Raw genomic sequence first — 15,860 nt, forward strand, 5'->3', positions numbered from 1 at the left:
TATACTTTATTAGATACCTACAAATAATGAAAATAAACTTCTGAGACCAGAATAAAAAGAAACATCTTGGAAAAAAGCATTACTGGCATAGACTTAGATGTTCATGTGACATGGTAAATAAAAGAAAGGTGTAAAATAACTGCAGTTATCATTATTTAAAAGTTCTCTAAGAGCCTGACATATTATACATTCTGGGTCGATTTCAAAATAAAATGTCACTGTTCACTATGCATGATACAGCAATATTCTACTTTATTGATGTCTAAAAATATTCAAAATAATTCTCATAAATGTTCAAACAAAAAGTGTTACAAAATACAGTAAATTACGACTTCACTTCACTCACTTCATACTTTATCACTGGAGAAGGAAATGGCAACCCACTCCAGTATTCTTGCCTGGAGAACCCCATGGACAGAGGACCCTGGCGGGCCATGGTCCATGGGGTCGCAGAGAGTCGGACATGACTGAAGTGACTGAGCATGCATACACCTATAATTCACTGTCTCACTGTTGCTGTTTATGCATGTTAATTTCAATTTCAACCTACAGGCCAGGAAAACATTTAAGCAATCACTTTTCATCTATGAGAGAACAAATTTTAAGTTACCAGACATAACTCACAAGACATCAGGAAGCACACTTCAAAGAGAAGTGAAATCACTCTATTTGATAAATACACTTCTTGAGAAGTAGAACTCTGAAACTACAAGATGTTGAGAAAACAGGTATGTTATCTGAGAACCTATCCGACATTAATTAATCTTTTAATTTGGGGACAAGGGAGAAGCAGTTAAGAGTTATCAATCCCCAAGAGAACTTTACACGTAAGATTAAAGCCATACAGACTGCTGAATAAAGACTAGTTCACTATGCACCTAATTTACTTACTTGTCATCACGTTCATAAATATTCAAACCCAAAGCATCAACACCTAGCCACAATTCAGTTCCTTTCTTATTTTTTATTTCAAAATAGTTGACTCCATACATTTCTAGATCCTGTGCAATCTTCAAGTACTCCATCATAGAATCCTCCCTGTTGAAATAAAGCTAATTTTAACATATATAAAAATAAGATCAAACAAATTATAAAACATTTAGGATTAAAGTTTAGTGCTTTACATGTATTCATATAAGTCTAATAATCTTTGAGGGATACTCTGATGTAATAAAAAGTGTTATGAAAAAAAAACCTTAATTTGAGGAAAAACACTTAAGAAAATAACCACTCAATACCTTAGCATTCCTCTATGTTCTTCATGCCAATTCTGTATTCTTTCTTCCCACTGTTCTTTTGTCAGTTTGTGTTGCTCCAAAACACTGTAAGGAAAAAAAAAATCTATAAAAATACCCCTCAGATTCAAAATCAACATGCTTTTAAAAAGTCTAGAATTGTTCAGTACCTTAACTGTGGTAGTCATACAAAGCTATACACATGATAAAACTGCACCAATACATACATACATACACACAAATGACTGCAGTAACACTGATGAAACTTGATGGGGTCAGTGGATGGCATCAACGCCAACATCCTAGTTGTGATATTGTACTGAAGTCATGCAAGATGTTACCATCAGGGAAGGCTTGGGGAAGGATAAACAGGACCCAGACCGCACTACCATATTTTATTACAACTGTGTGTGAACCTACAATTAACTCAAAATATAAAGACTCTATGACCCTAAAAATATTTTACATTAAGTTTCAGAAATAGTTACATGGGTAGTTTATGGGAATTCAAACGTTTGCAATGAATAAAATATTGTACCAAAATCAGGGAAAGTAACTTTCTCATGAATAATTAGATTTGAGAGGAACAAATCAAAAACAGAATTCTTCTTTGCCTCTATGTATTTACTTGCTTTTATGCTAAATTTAATTTTTATGTTTTCTACAGGTATACTTTTATGTAAGTTTACAAGTGAAAAAGCATTTTTTTCACCACCCCCCAAGCTTCAAGTAACTTACTAGTTTCTTTTGTATCATTTAAGTGTTTCTTCTACAAATGTAAGCAAACATGAACAAACATTCTTATTTTCAACACTTAAATCGAACACCTTTACAGCACTTAAATTTGCACATTTTTCTTGTCTTAATACTCTCTTGCCATCTGCCCTCTGTGCTCATCAAGAGGCAAGCCTTGAGGGCAATGTAATGTAATGCAATGCAGCCAACTGCAGAAATGACAATGTTAAGGAAATCTGAATGTACAGGTTAATTAAATTGAATGCCACTAAGATTTATGTTCTGGCTTTTTATATTAAGCATCTCAAATCTCCCTCGTTTCCATTTTACATAATGTACTTGCATTATTAATCTGCATGACTGGTTTGCAGGGATCTAAAAATTCCCACTTTGGAAATGAATATGGGAAAGAATAGACATACGTTATGTATAACTGAACCACTTTGCTGTACACTGAAAGTAACACACTGTAAATCAAATATAATATCCCAATATAAAATAAAAATTAAACTAAAAAAAAAGAGAACTTCCCTCATTGTCCAGTGGTTAAGAATCCACCTGTCAACGCAGGGGACGCAGGTTTGATTCTTGCGACGAGAAGATCCACATGCTGTGGGACAACTAAGCTGGTGGGCCACAACTACCGAGCCCTAGTGGAGGTCGCTGTGGGCTATTTGAGACAGTGGAAGCTGGGTAGAGGCCCCCAGGGTTCCCTGTCCCCAGTGCAGGATGCGGAGGCTCTAGCCAGGGGCCATTTGTCCGAATCCCACAAGTGCCTGCTTCACCTGGGGGCCTCCGCGCACACTGCCAGCCTGGCCGCCGGCCACCAGCACCCAGCTCTCCCCTGCACTGCACGGTTCTCTGCACCCCAGGCCGCCCTGGCCGGAACTCGTCGGCCAAGGCCCCGAGCACCACGCCTCCCGCTGGACTCCGCCACCCCAGCGCCCTGGTCCAGCGCTCACCACCATGCCCGGTGCCCTAGGGCCTCCCCAGCCCAGCCCATACTGCGCGGGGGCTGGACCCCTGCCCCCAGAGCCAGGCATTCCGGGGCGCGGGTCCCCTCACCAGACTGCCACCGCCGCCTCAGGCCTCCAAGACGAGACAGGGCCCCAGGGCCCCGCCATGAGCTTTCTGGAGACCTTGGCCCTGAGCTTTGGGGGTGGGAGGGGGCTGGGGAAATTCTAGCCCAAGGGCAGCAGAGGCACCCAGCATCGGGTGAGAAGGTGCTGGGGAGGGCACTGGTAGAATGTGGGTGAGATGCGGTCTATAAATTAGAGCATCTATATTTCCCTGGCTTCTGTCCTTCTCCCTGCCCTCCTTGCTCTAGGATTGTACCTTCTCTGCTCTCAGCCCAGCCCCAACCCCTTCCAGAGTCCCTAGTTCATGGAATAAAGTGAAAGTGAAGTTGCTCAGTCGTGTCTGACTCTCTGCAATCCCGTAGACTGTAGCCCACCAGGCTCCACCGGATTCTCCAGGCAAGAATACTGGAGTGGGTTGCTATTTCCTTCTCCATGGAATAAAGTGGTTATTAAATCTCACCCCTGCCAAAAAAACTGACTCTAAATGACTCTAGAGCCTGCAACTACTGAGTCCATGTGCCCTAGAGCCCGTCCTCTGCAACAAGAGAAGCCACTTCAATAAGAAACCCATGCACAACTAGAGAGTAGCCCCCACTTGCCACAACTACAGAAAGCCTGTGTACAGTAAGGAAGACTCAGCACAGCCAAAAATAAAAAACTTGAAAAAATTTTAAAAAGAAAAAAAAAAAAAACAATTACTGAGAGGTGGGTGGGGAAGCTAAATCTTCTGTCCAGAAAAAAAAGGAGTCTTTTCTTCATGATAAGACTAATCTGTTTCACCTTGGCTTTAAGTCTATTTGGGCCTTTAAACGACTTGTGAGTGTGTGTGCATGCACACGCTAAGTCACGTCCCACTGTGCGATCCCATGACTGTAGCCCCCCAGGCTCCCCTGTCCATGGGATTTCCCAGGCAAGAAAACACAAGTGGGTTGCCATTTCGTTCTCCAGGGGATCTTCCTGACCCAGGGGTGGAACCGGCGTCTCTTGTGTCTTCTGCATTGGCAGGCGAATATTCTTTACCACTGTGCCTCCTGGAAATCCTTTTAAATGACTTTTTCCTCTATTTTCTCAGGAAATATTTCTCACTTCATCATTTACCATCCCTGCCTATCTATATTACCAGATACATGCACATCTCAGAGATATTTTTGGTTCATTTTCAGATCACCTCAACAAAGCAAGTTACACAAAATTTTCAGTTCTCTAGTGCATATAGAGGTTATGGTTATACTATACTGTATTAAGTGTGCAACAGCATTCTGTCCATAGAAACAATGTACATACTAAAATTTAAAAGTACTTTATTGTTGAAAAAAAAAAGTAACCACCATCTGAGCCTTCAGAATGTCATAATCATTTTGCTAGTGGAGGGTTTGAAATATTGCAGGAAGCCCCAACCTGATAGAGATACATGAAGTGAGCTAAAGATGCTGGGAAAAAAATAGTGCTAACAGACTTGCTTGATGCTGGCTACCACAACCTTCAATTTGTAAAAAAAAAACAAAAAAAAAAACAACACAGTACCTATAGTGCACAGTAAAACAAAGCACAGAAAAAGGAGGTATGATAGTATACTCATTTGCGTGAAGCACACAACGCTCACATCCATGTTGCTCGCCAATTATGGCCAGTGCCAAAACAGAAGAGGCAAAAATGTGTAGAGTGAATAAAGGAATTAATTATTTTCCATCTTTTAAAGAACACTTTAAACCTATGCTCCCCTCCTCTTAAGTTTTTTTTCTTTATCACTGCCAAATTCCTTTCGGGAACTGTTTGTATTTACTGTCCTTTATTTCTATACCTCACATCACTGCCCCCAGTCCACCACAATTTGGGTTCAACCCCCAACGCTCTACTAAAACTGCTCTTACACTGGAGATGTCAGTAGGTTCAAAACTGACATCTTCATTCTCTGAAATGGGTTCCTTCTCACCTTGAAAAGCTATTGCAAACCACCCAGATACCCAAGTCAGAAACCTGGTACAGAAAAACATGCATATCTAGCTCTTTTCAAGAGAGAGGGATAGTATCTGTGGGGCTGACTATTCCTACCAGCAGACTGCTAAACTCTACTGTGGGAGATCAGATTGCTTATCTGGGTTTTTCAATACAAGGATTATAAACATCCATCCAAATCATTAAATTTATGTGTTTGACTTAGGTTCACCAAATAACATGATTACTAATTTTCCCCCAGGCACTTAAGTGATAAAAGTTTGTTATATGCTATACATGGAATCTGGCTTCCCTCATAGTTCAGTTGGTAAAAATCCACCTAAAATGCAGGAGATCCCAGTTTGATTCCTGGGTCAGGAAGATCCGCTGCAGAAGGGATAAGCTACCCACTCCAGCATTCTGGCCTGGAGAATCACACGGACAGTCCATGGGGTCACAAAGAGTCGGACGCGACTGAGCAACTTTCACTTTCATACATGGAATAAAATCAATGACTGAAAGTATCTCTTCCATTCTAAACTAAAAACTAAGTATTCTGACACTATGGATTTCTTTTAAACTTAGATAACTTGAATGAATCCTCCTGAGACTAACAACTTGAAGGACACCTGACTGGACCTTCAAAGTTAAAAACCAAATCTTGAGCAGCAGGTGCTATCTTTCTTCTTCCTAAATAGATTGGGTTTCTCTAGGTCTCACAGACTAGAGAACAAACTTATGGTTGCTGGGAGGAAGGGATAATTAGGGAGTTTGGGATGGACATGTATACACTGCTATATTTAAAATGGATAACCAACAAGAACCTACTATACAGCACATGGAACTCTGCTCAATGTAACGTGGCAGCCTGGATGGGAGAGGAGTTTGGGAGAGAATGGATGTATGTATATATATGGCTGAGTCCCTTCTTTGTTCACCTGAAACTATCACTATGCTGTTAACCAGCTATATTCTGATACAAAAATAGAAAGTTTAAAAAAACAAGTAATTTTAAAATTTAAAAGAAAAAAAACTCATCTGAAATGCAATTCTACTACACTGGTAATCAATTACTCCATTCAGTGCTTACAAAATCTGAGACACTGAATTTTGGGTTGGACCAATAGTTATGAACAGACTAACAAGTATCTCATACTCCTGTTTCTTTCAGTGAATAATATATAATATATACTATTAAAACTATTATTGTTATAAAATTAAAGAGCAGAAGAGTACATAACATTTAATGATCAATTACTAAATCTACTGTACTTAATGGTACCTATAAAGCACACAGCAACAGAATATAATTTACTAACCAAAATTAATTGTTAATGTTACAACCAAAGGAACTTAATAATAAAAATAGACATAAAGTAGTTTTGATTTTTTCATATTTAGTACCTACAAAAAAGAAATTACACTTAAGAGCTTAAATGAGGAAGTGATACAGAACTTAAATTTTAGGTTAATAATATGCAGTTCTGCCTTTAAATAGAAATTTTAAAATTCAGGAATCTGTGCAAATAGTAATAATTTCTCTGGATTCTAGAGAAAAGTCCCTATGTACATTCTAACATCAGGGTCGTGTATACTACTACCATTAAGAAATGAAATGTTCAAAAGTAATATTTGATGTAATTTCTAGATTTTATAAATAATACTACCAACTAACAGTTGTATCACACTTTACAATTAGGACTGTGAAGCACACAGTTCATGAACTGTAGTCATAAACATAGGCTGACAGAGCAGAACTGTTACCCTCATTGTGCAGAGTGAGACACTGAGGCCACACAATTGGCAGAGGGTAGAATCGGCATTTAAAACCAAGGCCTGCTAATGATGCTTTCCTGCAGCATGCTACCTTGAAATAACTGTTGTATTGAAACCGAGTCTCCCGAAAGCAAGTTCTCCTACTGAGTTTTTATTAACCTCTACATGCAAAGCTTCTTTGCCTTTCCTTGCTCCCTCTGACTTCAGTCCTGTGCTAACTGAACACTCAATCAGCCAACAGCCAGATGACTAAAGCTGCTGTTGTCAACAACACTATTAACTGCTACTATACTAAAACTGCTATTATAGATATCATCAGTGATGTACAAGCTCACGTTATTTAGCAGACCTCCCAGTCACGGGCCACCTAGCCAGAGAATCTTAAACCACAGACTTCTGACTCCCAAGCTGTCACGAAACAACGATTAATTCTAGCCTCTTTGTTCTTTCCCTTTAATAAGCACCTAACTCAAAGATCAGGTGGAAGTGGATCTGAGACTTGTCTCTCACTCCCTTGTTTGGTACCCTGCAATAAATGCTGTACTTTCCTTCACCACAAACGGGTGTCAGTAGATCAGCTTTCCTGCGTCTGGGGAACAGACCGAGTTCAGAACAGGCAGTAGTATACTGCAGATGGGAACAGAGCACTAGACTAAGAGTCCAATAACCAAACTTAAAAAGTCTTTTGGAAAGTTAGAAATTTAATTTTAATTCTATGGAGGAAATGTGGCCTGGAACTTACTATTTTCAAAAACATTTATTAAAAAAAAAAAAAAAACATTTATTAAGCAACGGTCTACATGCATGAGAATTTTTACTAATAAGTAGCAAGTCATGCCTCCTCAAGCCCAAATTATGACTGCCTCCACTTACTGCTTATCTGTGAGAATGAGGAGAGACAAAATGTTTAAGTAATTACAGAGTACATAAATCTATGTAGCTTCTGGGTCCTAACTTTTTAAAGTATACCCTAACCCAACTGGCAACTTAAAAATCTAAAAAAAAAACCAACAAAAAACACAACCATTTACAAACTTCTAAAATATGATTTTTCAGAGACTATAGCGTAAAAGCATGCTTCACTTACCGCTGGGGGAGGAGTCTATCATTAGCCAGGTAGCCTGGTTTATGAATCTCTTTATTATAATCTCCATACTTGGCTTGGACAGCATAAGAAGCCAAAAGAACTGCAGTTTCTGGTGGACAATATATCTCATCATTTAATATAGCTTCTTTAACTTGCAAGAAGAAAAGTCTCTGGGTTATTTCTTGAATTAATTCCTCAGAAACATCTTCAGGAAAGAATTTAGCTCTAAATTTGAATTGCAAAGGATTCTCTTTTTTAACATCTTGCTGTGTCACCTGTAATAGTAATTTCAAGTATATTCAATAAAAATCTTAGGTTCACAATAACTGACCATAGTCACATAATATTCTCTTTTGGTACAAAACAGGATATAAAACATAAGATTCTAAATCTATTAAGTAAGATTTTAAACCTGTAATAAATGTGAGAAAAAGATTCTATGCTTATGAATGTGACTGATAACTCACAGATCCTAATTAATAACCTAATTGAAATTTCTCCAGAGCAACTTATCGTGAAGATGTTTAAATTAAGATCAAAGTACTAAGCAATACCTTATAATATTTCTTACTACTGAGTTTTCAAATAGGAAAAAAATGAACATTTCTGTTTTTGAAGATGCTATGGTGATGGTACCTTAGTAAATTAAAAGACATGACTGCTCTAATGATTCACAGAGATAACTATAAAAGAGGTTTAAAATCAGTCAGACTCTGAGTTTTTCTCGCTCAGTCTGATTTAACATGATCAAGATTAACTTCAAAGCAACTTAATTATTAGCTAAATATGTTATCATACACAGTTTACCTTTTTATTTAGTTTAAGCCATGTAGAATAGCCCTTGCTGTCCATGTACTGCAGCCCAAAAAACCAGACTTCACGCAAACCAACTGTCTTCACCACCTTAAAAAAAAAAAGTTCAGTTCAACACTCACATTGTAACCAGAAGGCACTATACTTCAAAGGAAGAACAAAACCACATGGAAATTATAGTGAAGATCTTTCCTAAATTTAACATTAAAGGAATACTCCTAAAAATTTAAGTCCAGGTTTTGTTTATTAAATTCCATAATGTCATTTCAACCTTATCTGATCCACTCTTCCGTGTGCCTTTTCCTTCTCATCTGCCAACATGACCCTGACAGATAAAAAGAAGAATCTGGGCAAAAGACAGAGAGCTGTCCTAATCCCACTTTCCTATTTCAGTTTACCCTTCCCCCAACCCAAATTATACTATCAAGTAGCGCAAACAAACAGTATCATTTTGGTACGAAGACTCTCTGAGGACCTGTAAATGCCATGCCTCAGGCTATCCAGCTGCTGCTTTCACCTCCATTCCTACGTCCCTTCACTCAGCCTCATATATTCTATGTTCCACTCTCACTGAGCGAGAAACCATTCTTGGAACATGCCATAAATTTTACCCTTCTATACCTTTGCTCACGCTTCTTCCCCTCCCTAGAATGTTTCTTCTGTACTTTTATTTTTCTTTGCTTTTCTTCTGTACTTTTACCACCTGTTAAATAATGTATTCCTTAAGGCCCAACTCCGGAGAAGGCAATGGCAACCCACTCCAATATTCTTGCCTGGAGAATCCCATCAACGGAGGAGCCTGATGGGCTGTAGGCCACGGGTCGCTAAGAGTTGGGCACGACTGAGCGACTTCACTTTCACTTTTCACTTTCATGCACTGGAGAAGGAAATGGCAACCCACTCCAGTGTTCTTGCCTGGAGAATCCCAGGGATGGGGGAGCCTGGTGGGCTGCCGTCTATGGGGTCGCACAGAGTCGGACACGACTGAAGCGACTTGGCAGCAGCAGCAGCAGCAAGGCCCAGCTCAACTAACATGCTTCTGTGAATGAAGCTTTCCTATCATCTAGACAAAATTAATCACTTGGTCCTTAGTAACTCCACAGTACTTTATGCTGCTGCTTAAACTTATTTTATCATAATTAATTATTATTAGTAGAGTGTCTATTTACCCTCCTTGGCTGTTTAAAACTAAGGAAAAGATTACTGCCTTATTCATCTTAATATTCATGTCATTTCCAAGAATGACTAGCCTGTAGTAGGTACCCAAGAGTACTACAGAGTAACTAAAGTGGTAAGCTAGGATTATTAACTCACACTCAGGATTATGCCAACAAAAGCATATTTTTAAATCTATATTTAAAATGAGGGAGGTGAGAGTTTATTAGGACTTTAAAAGCTTTACAAAAAGATTCAATATTAGTTCTTAAGTAGTAAACATTCTTGGTTTAAAACAAATAATAAAAAATATTTCTTCTAAAATAAAAATCTAAAAGCATGCCGGGCTTTGGTTTCAAGATGGTAAATGGAACCCTTCAGTTTACTTTCCCTCTTGAAAAAATTTCACTGAAATGACACATACAAAAATTAAAAATAAGAAAAAAAATTTAGCTGTGGGAAAAAAAAATTTAGCTGTGTCAGGAAAGGTTACCACATTAAAAAAAGAGAGAGAGAGAGAGAAATTCTCTGAATGATATGGTATATAAATACCCACAGTGATAGCAAAAGCTGATCAATGCCAAACAACCAAAACTTGAACGTGGACAAAGGAGACCCCAGAAAATTTAACTTTGGCAAAAGATAGGCTGTCCCAACAGAGCCACAGAAAATATTTCAGCTCAGAGTAGCAGAAACAAGAAATGTCAAGAGCAGTACCAAAGCAGCAAGCCTCAGTTTTGTCTCCAGGCTTTCTGTGAGTCACAATGCTGCTAAGTAAAAAAGGGATCTGCCAGTGGGGCACAAGGGACAGCGTCTTAACTTCAGACTGTCACAACACACACCAGAAAAGTAAGAGACCACAGTTGTGAAATTCCTTAACAGGCTCCATCTTTCCCTATTTCTGAAAGTCTTCTAGCAAACTTTAAATCATGCATCTACAAGTAAAAACATATTGTAACTACAATATATGCCTATTTATTTATAAGTTATACATATGCTATCACATTAATACATCAGAAAGCCTATCCTAAAAAATTAAAAGATAAAAATACAAACAAACATTTTTACTATTTTTTTCTTGCATCGTAACAGATGACGCTGAGTACTACTCTAATCCCATAGGGGTAGTACTATTCTAACCTCATAGGCATAAACTGGAAGAGGCGGCCAGTGAAGAAAAAGTCAGCAGGTAGCAAACCAAAGGACCTCACAAACTCAACCAGAGCCCCTCCACAAGGCAGATGGCTTCAAGCTGACATCCTAATCAGAAGTGAGGTTTTGCTACAGGTAAATTCATCTGAGAGAACTCCTGCCCCTAGGTCTGCTGGTCTGACTCTGAACCTACTGACCTTGACCTGACAGCTAGCTCACCCATATACTCAACTTCAGCCAAGGTAACACCACATTTGGATCTGGAATTTGGGCTCAAGTTGCCAAGATACAGAACAGGGACTACAAGAATTAACTGCTGAGACAGGCTGGAACAGACAGCAACACTCTTTAACTTAGATCTTTTCATTTACAATATGAAATGTGTGTGTTTGTGTATCAAACACTGTTCTACATAGTTTACACTTCTGAAGTCTCAATTAATTCTGACAAAAACCTTCTGAAGGAATAATGTTACCATCATCCTAACTGTACAAATGAGAAAAATGAGACAAAGAAAGTAATTTGTATGAAGTCAAACAGCGATATCTGGGACTCTACCTCTAGCAGTGTGGTTCCAGAGCCCACGTTTTTCAACTAGTACACATTACTGCATCATAAAATATGTAGTTTCCTTTTCCCTGGTATCTAAACTAAAGCAATTCTGCTTAGGAAAAAAAACAAATATTTTATTTCTCACTAACCAATACCAAAAAGGCCCATGTGCTAATTTGTTTTTGACTAACACAAAACATTTTGCTCACTATAAATAACATTTCAATTTGCTATGAGTACAGTAAATGCTAACTCCATCCACATTTTTATTCAAGTAAGATAGCTTATGTACTTACAAACATGAGACCTAGAAGAATCAACAGAAGTATTAGTTCACAAAAGTAAAATACCTGTAACATAAATTGCATGCAATTGCTTACGATGATGCCTTAAAAAATTGCTCACTCACAACAAAAAAATTCTTTCATCTCCAAAAAGATTTTATCTGGGCGTTCAAGCTCACTAATTATCTAATTAGTAGATTAAGTTTATTAGCTAGTCAAGGGAAGAAACAACTTCCCAGGAGTTTTAAATTTTTATTTCATCATATTTGGGATCAGTAGGTAATTAGTACGTTATTTATTGCTGTAATACCAGGAACTCTCCCATTTCCTAAGGTCAATAGTTAGCATGACCACAGACTACTGCTCTCTTGATCATAAGTTCATGTACAAGTTCTTGTAAAAGTTCATGTAAAAGCTACCTCCTCCTTTCTGCAATCAACTCGCTTCTTAAACACTTGACCCCCTAGTCACCAATCTCTTTCCTCCTTTTCTCAATAAAACTTGACTACTTAAATCATTATATACAGCTTTACCTGGGGAGCCTCAATAAAAGTACTAATAGTTTAGAGTAGGTCCCAGACAATCAAACTGAATCTCTAGAGGTGGTTTCCAGACACTGCTTTATCTTTCTCTTTAAAACTCCCCAGGGTGGCTCAAGTGCGCACTCAAGAGTGATAAAAAGGACAAAATCAATAGTTCAAGTTCTTTAACATGACATCCATGTTCTAACTCCAGGCTAGCATATTATGAGCCTAGGACATCAAACTGCTATCAGGGCCCTATTTATAGCTTATGCCTTTGCTCCTGCCATCTCCTTGAAACCCAAGTTCCCCTGCCGAGTTTATGATTAATCTCTCTATCCAACTTTACTCCCTTTCTTGTCCCCTCTGACCTTAATCCTGTGCTAACTGAACACTAATCAACCAGAGTCAGATGGCCAAAACTGCTGCCATTGTTGATGATACCAATAATGTAGTAAAACTGCTCTTGTATCATCATACATCATCATTAACACACAGGTTACTTCTCCAGGGCAAGATAAGCTAAGAGACCCTCGGATAACGAAACCAGAGACATCCTGACTAACCAAACCAGAACTACAATTAAGAAATGTCACAGAAGTATCACATAATGATTAACCCCAGCTTCTTTGTTCTTTCCCTTCTATAAAAAAGCCTCTAAACTCAAAGACCAAGTTGGAGTGGATCTGAGACTTGTCCCCCACTCCCTTGCTTGGGGCCTTGCAATAAATGCTTATTCCACTGCAAACTCTCACTGCTGAGTCTGACTTTCTGTGCACTGGGCACACAAGCCCATTGCTCGTTTACCCCCTGTCTAGGATCTCCACCTATTCCACTCATGGACTACGGAAAATATCACTGAATTCCTTTTAGTCCTCATTACAATGATTTTCATATCAGATGTTTAATAAATACCTAATAATTATTTTTTTAAAGTCCCATTCTCAAATCTAGGAATAAGAAAGACTATCCCTACAGTTGTTCAAGACATCTGAACAAGTACTGTGAAAAATTCCAAATGCTACATTGTAGCATTTTAAGTAAAGGTATAGAAAAACACAGAAAGAAGTATGCAATAGCATGCACACCATGGTGTCAAAATTGCATACTTCATGCAGTGAATGATACCTGGTCAAAAAGCTGTTTGCCAGTTGTGTTGGGCTGAATGGCAAATTCCAGCTCAGCATCCATCGTTGTTACTCTTACATTGATCTGCAATAAAAACAAAAGGTATAATCAGTAGAAAAAAGAAAATACTTAAGTATAATGTCAGGCATGAGAAAATATTTAAGCAATTAAAAAACAACTCAATGTAGCTAATATTTTCTTTATTGATACTTTATTTATATTTTTGATTTATTGAATACTTAACATACAAGAGGTGCCAGGCCTGGTGCTTTTCACATTCTTATTTAGTTTCTACAACAGTAGCAGGAGATATGTGCATTTCCACAGAAGTGTTCATTTATATAAAAAACTCTTTGTCACTTGCCCAGGAACACACAGATACTAAAAAGCAGGGCAGGTATTTAACTGAGGTACAACTCCAAATTCTTTGAACGTCATTCACTATTCCATATTTCTTTCAACACAAAAATCAAATATTTAGGTTTTATTTATACTGCAAATGTATTCTTTATAAAAAGCATTCATCTATTGCCTTTTACTTGCTAGACTTTTTCAAATTCTAATTTTTATATGTAAATACCTTCCTAGGTTAATATCTGACCACAAATGTAACATGCTTAACCAAAGTAATTTTTATTCCAGAACAGCATCTTCACCTAGAATCCACCATGACATGGTAAAAACCTATCTTTTAACTCACACTAGAACTCTAAATCAGACTTATTTCCCCTTATCTTTAACTCATTCTAAAAACCACATGTACCTCCACACATGTACTTTTATCTGAAATACTTTCTCCAATCAAAGATATCTTATAGAGCTCCTTCTTTATAATAATTTAGGAAATATTAATACACATAAAATATATGTAACATATATAGACAATGAAGTATAATAAAATAAACAATGGTAATATAATAATAAATACATATTTGGTCTTTATCCTGGTTCCCAGCAGAGCTCCTAAAATCCTTGAAATTCCCTGAGTAATAGATGTGAGAGGATTTTCTGTTACTCATAACAAGCTCCTTTCAATCATACCAGAGTTTATGCTAATGGATGACTCTAGATGGGCCCTAACAGCTTTAGAATGGGGGCCAGTACCCAGAGAAACCAATCATGCCATTAGAGGACTGAACCTTTCAGCCACCCATCCCAACTACCCAGGAGGGTGAACAGTGAGGAAAGAGAACTGATCTCCAAGGTCCAATGATTTAATCAATCATGCCTATGAACTGGAGCTCCATAAAACCCTAAACAAAGGAGTTCAGAATGCACCCACTTGCTGACAGGGTGGTGCATCACAAACTCCACAAAGACAGAAAGAAGCTACTCAGGACTCTTCTGGACCTCGTCCTCTAAATCCGTACTCTTTACAGTTTCCTTTACATTAACCAGTCAGTAACAGCAGTAAAGTGTTTCCCAGAGTTCTGTGAGCTGTTACAGCATATTACAGAACCTGAAGAGGGGACTGTAGGGATCTCCAAACCTTAGCCAAGTTAGCCAGAAGAGAGAGTCACATGCATTACCGGTGATTAGCTTCAGCAGTCTAGTGGTCTGGGCCCTTAATCTCTAGGGTTTGCGTTAACTCTGGGTAGCTGTGTCAGAATATACTAAACTGCAGGACACACAGCTGGTGTCCACATAGAACCCGGGAACTGATTGGTAGGGAAAACCCACACATCCAGTACCAGAACACTCTGAATTACGAAAGTGTTTTCCTTCACCCATAAATCTACCATTCAACTTAAAAACTAGAAACGACAAAGCAGTGTCACCAGTATATTTCTCCTTTGCGAATTTCTGGGACCCCAATCTCTACAGGTAAGCACTAACCTAAATTTTCTGTTTGTGATCCTCTTAGTTTTTTTTAAAACAATTGTGCTATCACAAATGTAGGTATCTATGGTAAAATATTATTTAGTTTTTGATTTTTAGCTGTTTTGTTATTGTTCAGTTGCTAAGTCATATCTGACTCTTGCAACCCCATAGACTGTATGATGTAGTCTGCCTGGCTTCTCTGTCCATGGGATTTTCCAGGTAAGAATACTGGAGCAGGCTGTCAGTTCCTTCTCCAGGGGATCTTTCTAAAATTGTACAGTACCTGCTAATAAAGTCTTCCTTGATGTGGGCAACGATTACAATATGTATTTACTTTATGAAAATGCATCAGCACACATATTCTTTTGCATATGTATATTCTAATTCAATAAAAAGTTTAAACAAAAATTTTGCTAAACTATAATTTGCCTTTTCAGTTATATTTCTAAGACTCATTGATGTTTTTGTTAGTAGTTGCAATTCATTCATCTTTATGTGACTAGAGAGTAATTCATTTATCATTTTCCTATCAATTGACATTGAATTGTTTCCAATTTTTTGGTTATTAAGAACAAAACTGCTGTGAA

General features: G+C 38.0%; 1 protein-coding gene across 2 annotated transcripts in view; it reads right to left on the bottom strand.

Moving 5' to 3' along the window:
- RDX (radixin) overlaps positions 1-15,860 on the bottom strand; it is a 95,900-nt gene that overhangs the window by 58,653 nt on the left and 21,387 nt on the right. For both annotated transcript variants that reach the window (XM_043481043.1, XM_043481041.1), the window contains exons 3-7: positions 13,453-13,536; positions 8,655-8,750; positions 7,848-8,122; positions 1,239-1,322; positions 892-1,038 (exon numbers count right to left, since the gene is read on the bottom strand). In XM_043481043.1, the coding sequence (XP_043336978.1) occupies positions 892-1,038; positions 1,239-1,322; positions 7,848-8,122; positions 8,655-8,750; positions 13,453-13,536 (686 nt within the window). The remainder of the gene's footprint in view (positions 1-891; positions 1,039-1,238; positions 1,323-7,847; positions 8,123-8,654; positions 8,751-13,452; positions 13,537-15,860) is intronic.

This window comes from Cervus canadensis, chromosome 11 (genome assembly GCF_019320065.1).
Source record: "Cervus canadensis isolate Bull #8, Minnesota chromosome 11, ASM1932006v1, whole genome shotgun sequence".
Lineage (NCBI taxonomy): Eukaryota > Metazoa > Chordata > Mammalia > Artiodactyla > Cervidae > Cervus > Cervus canadensis.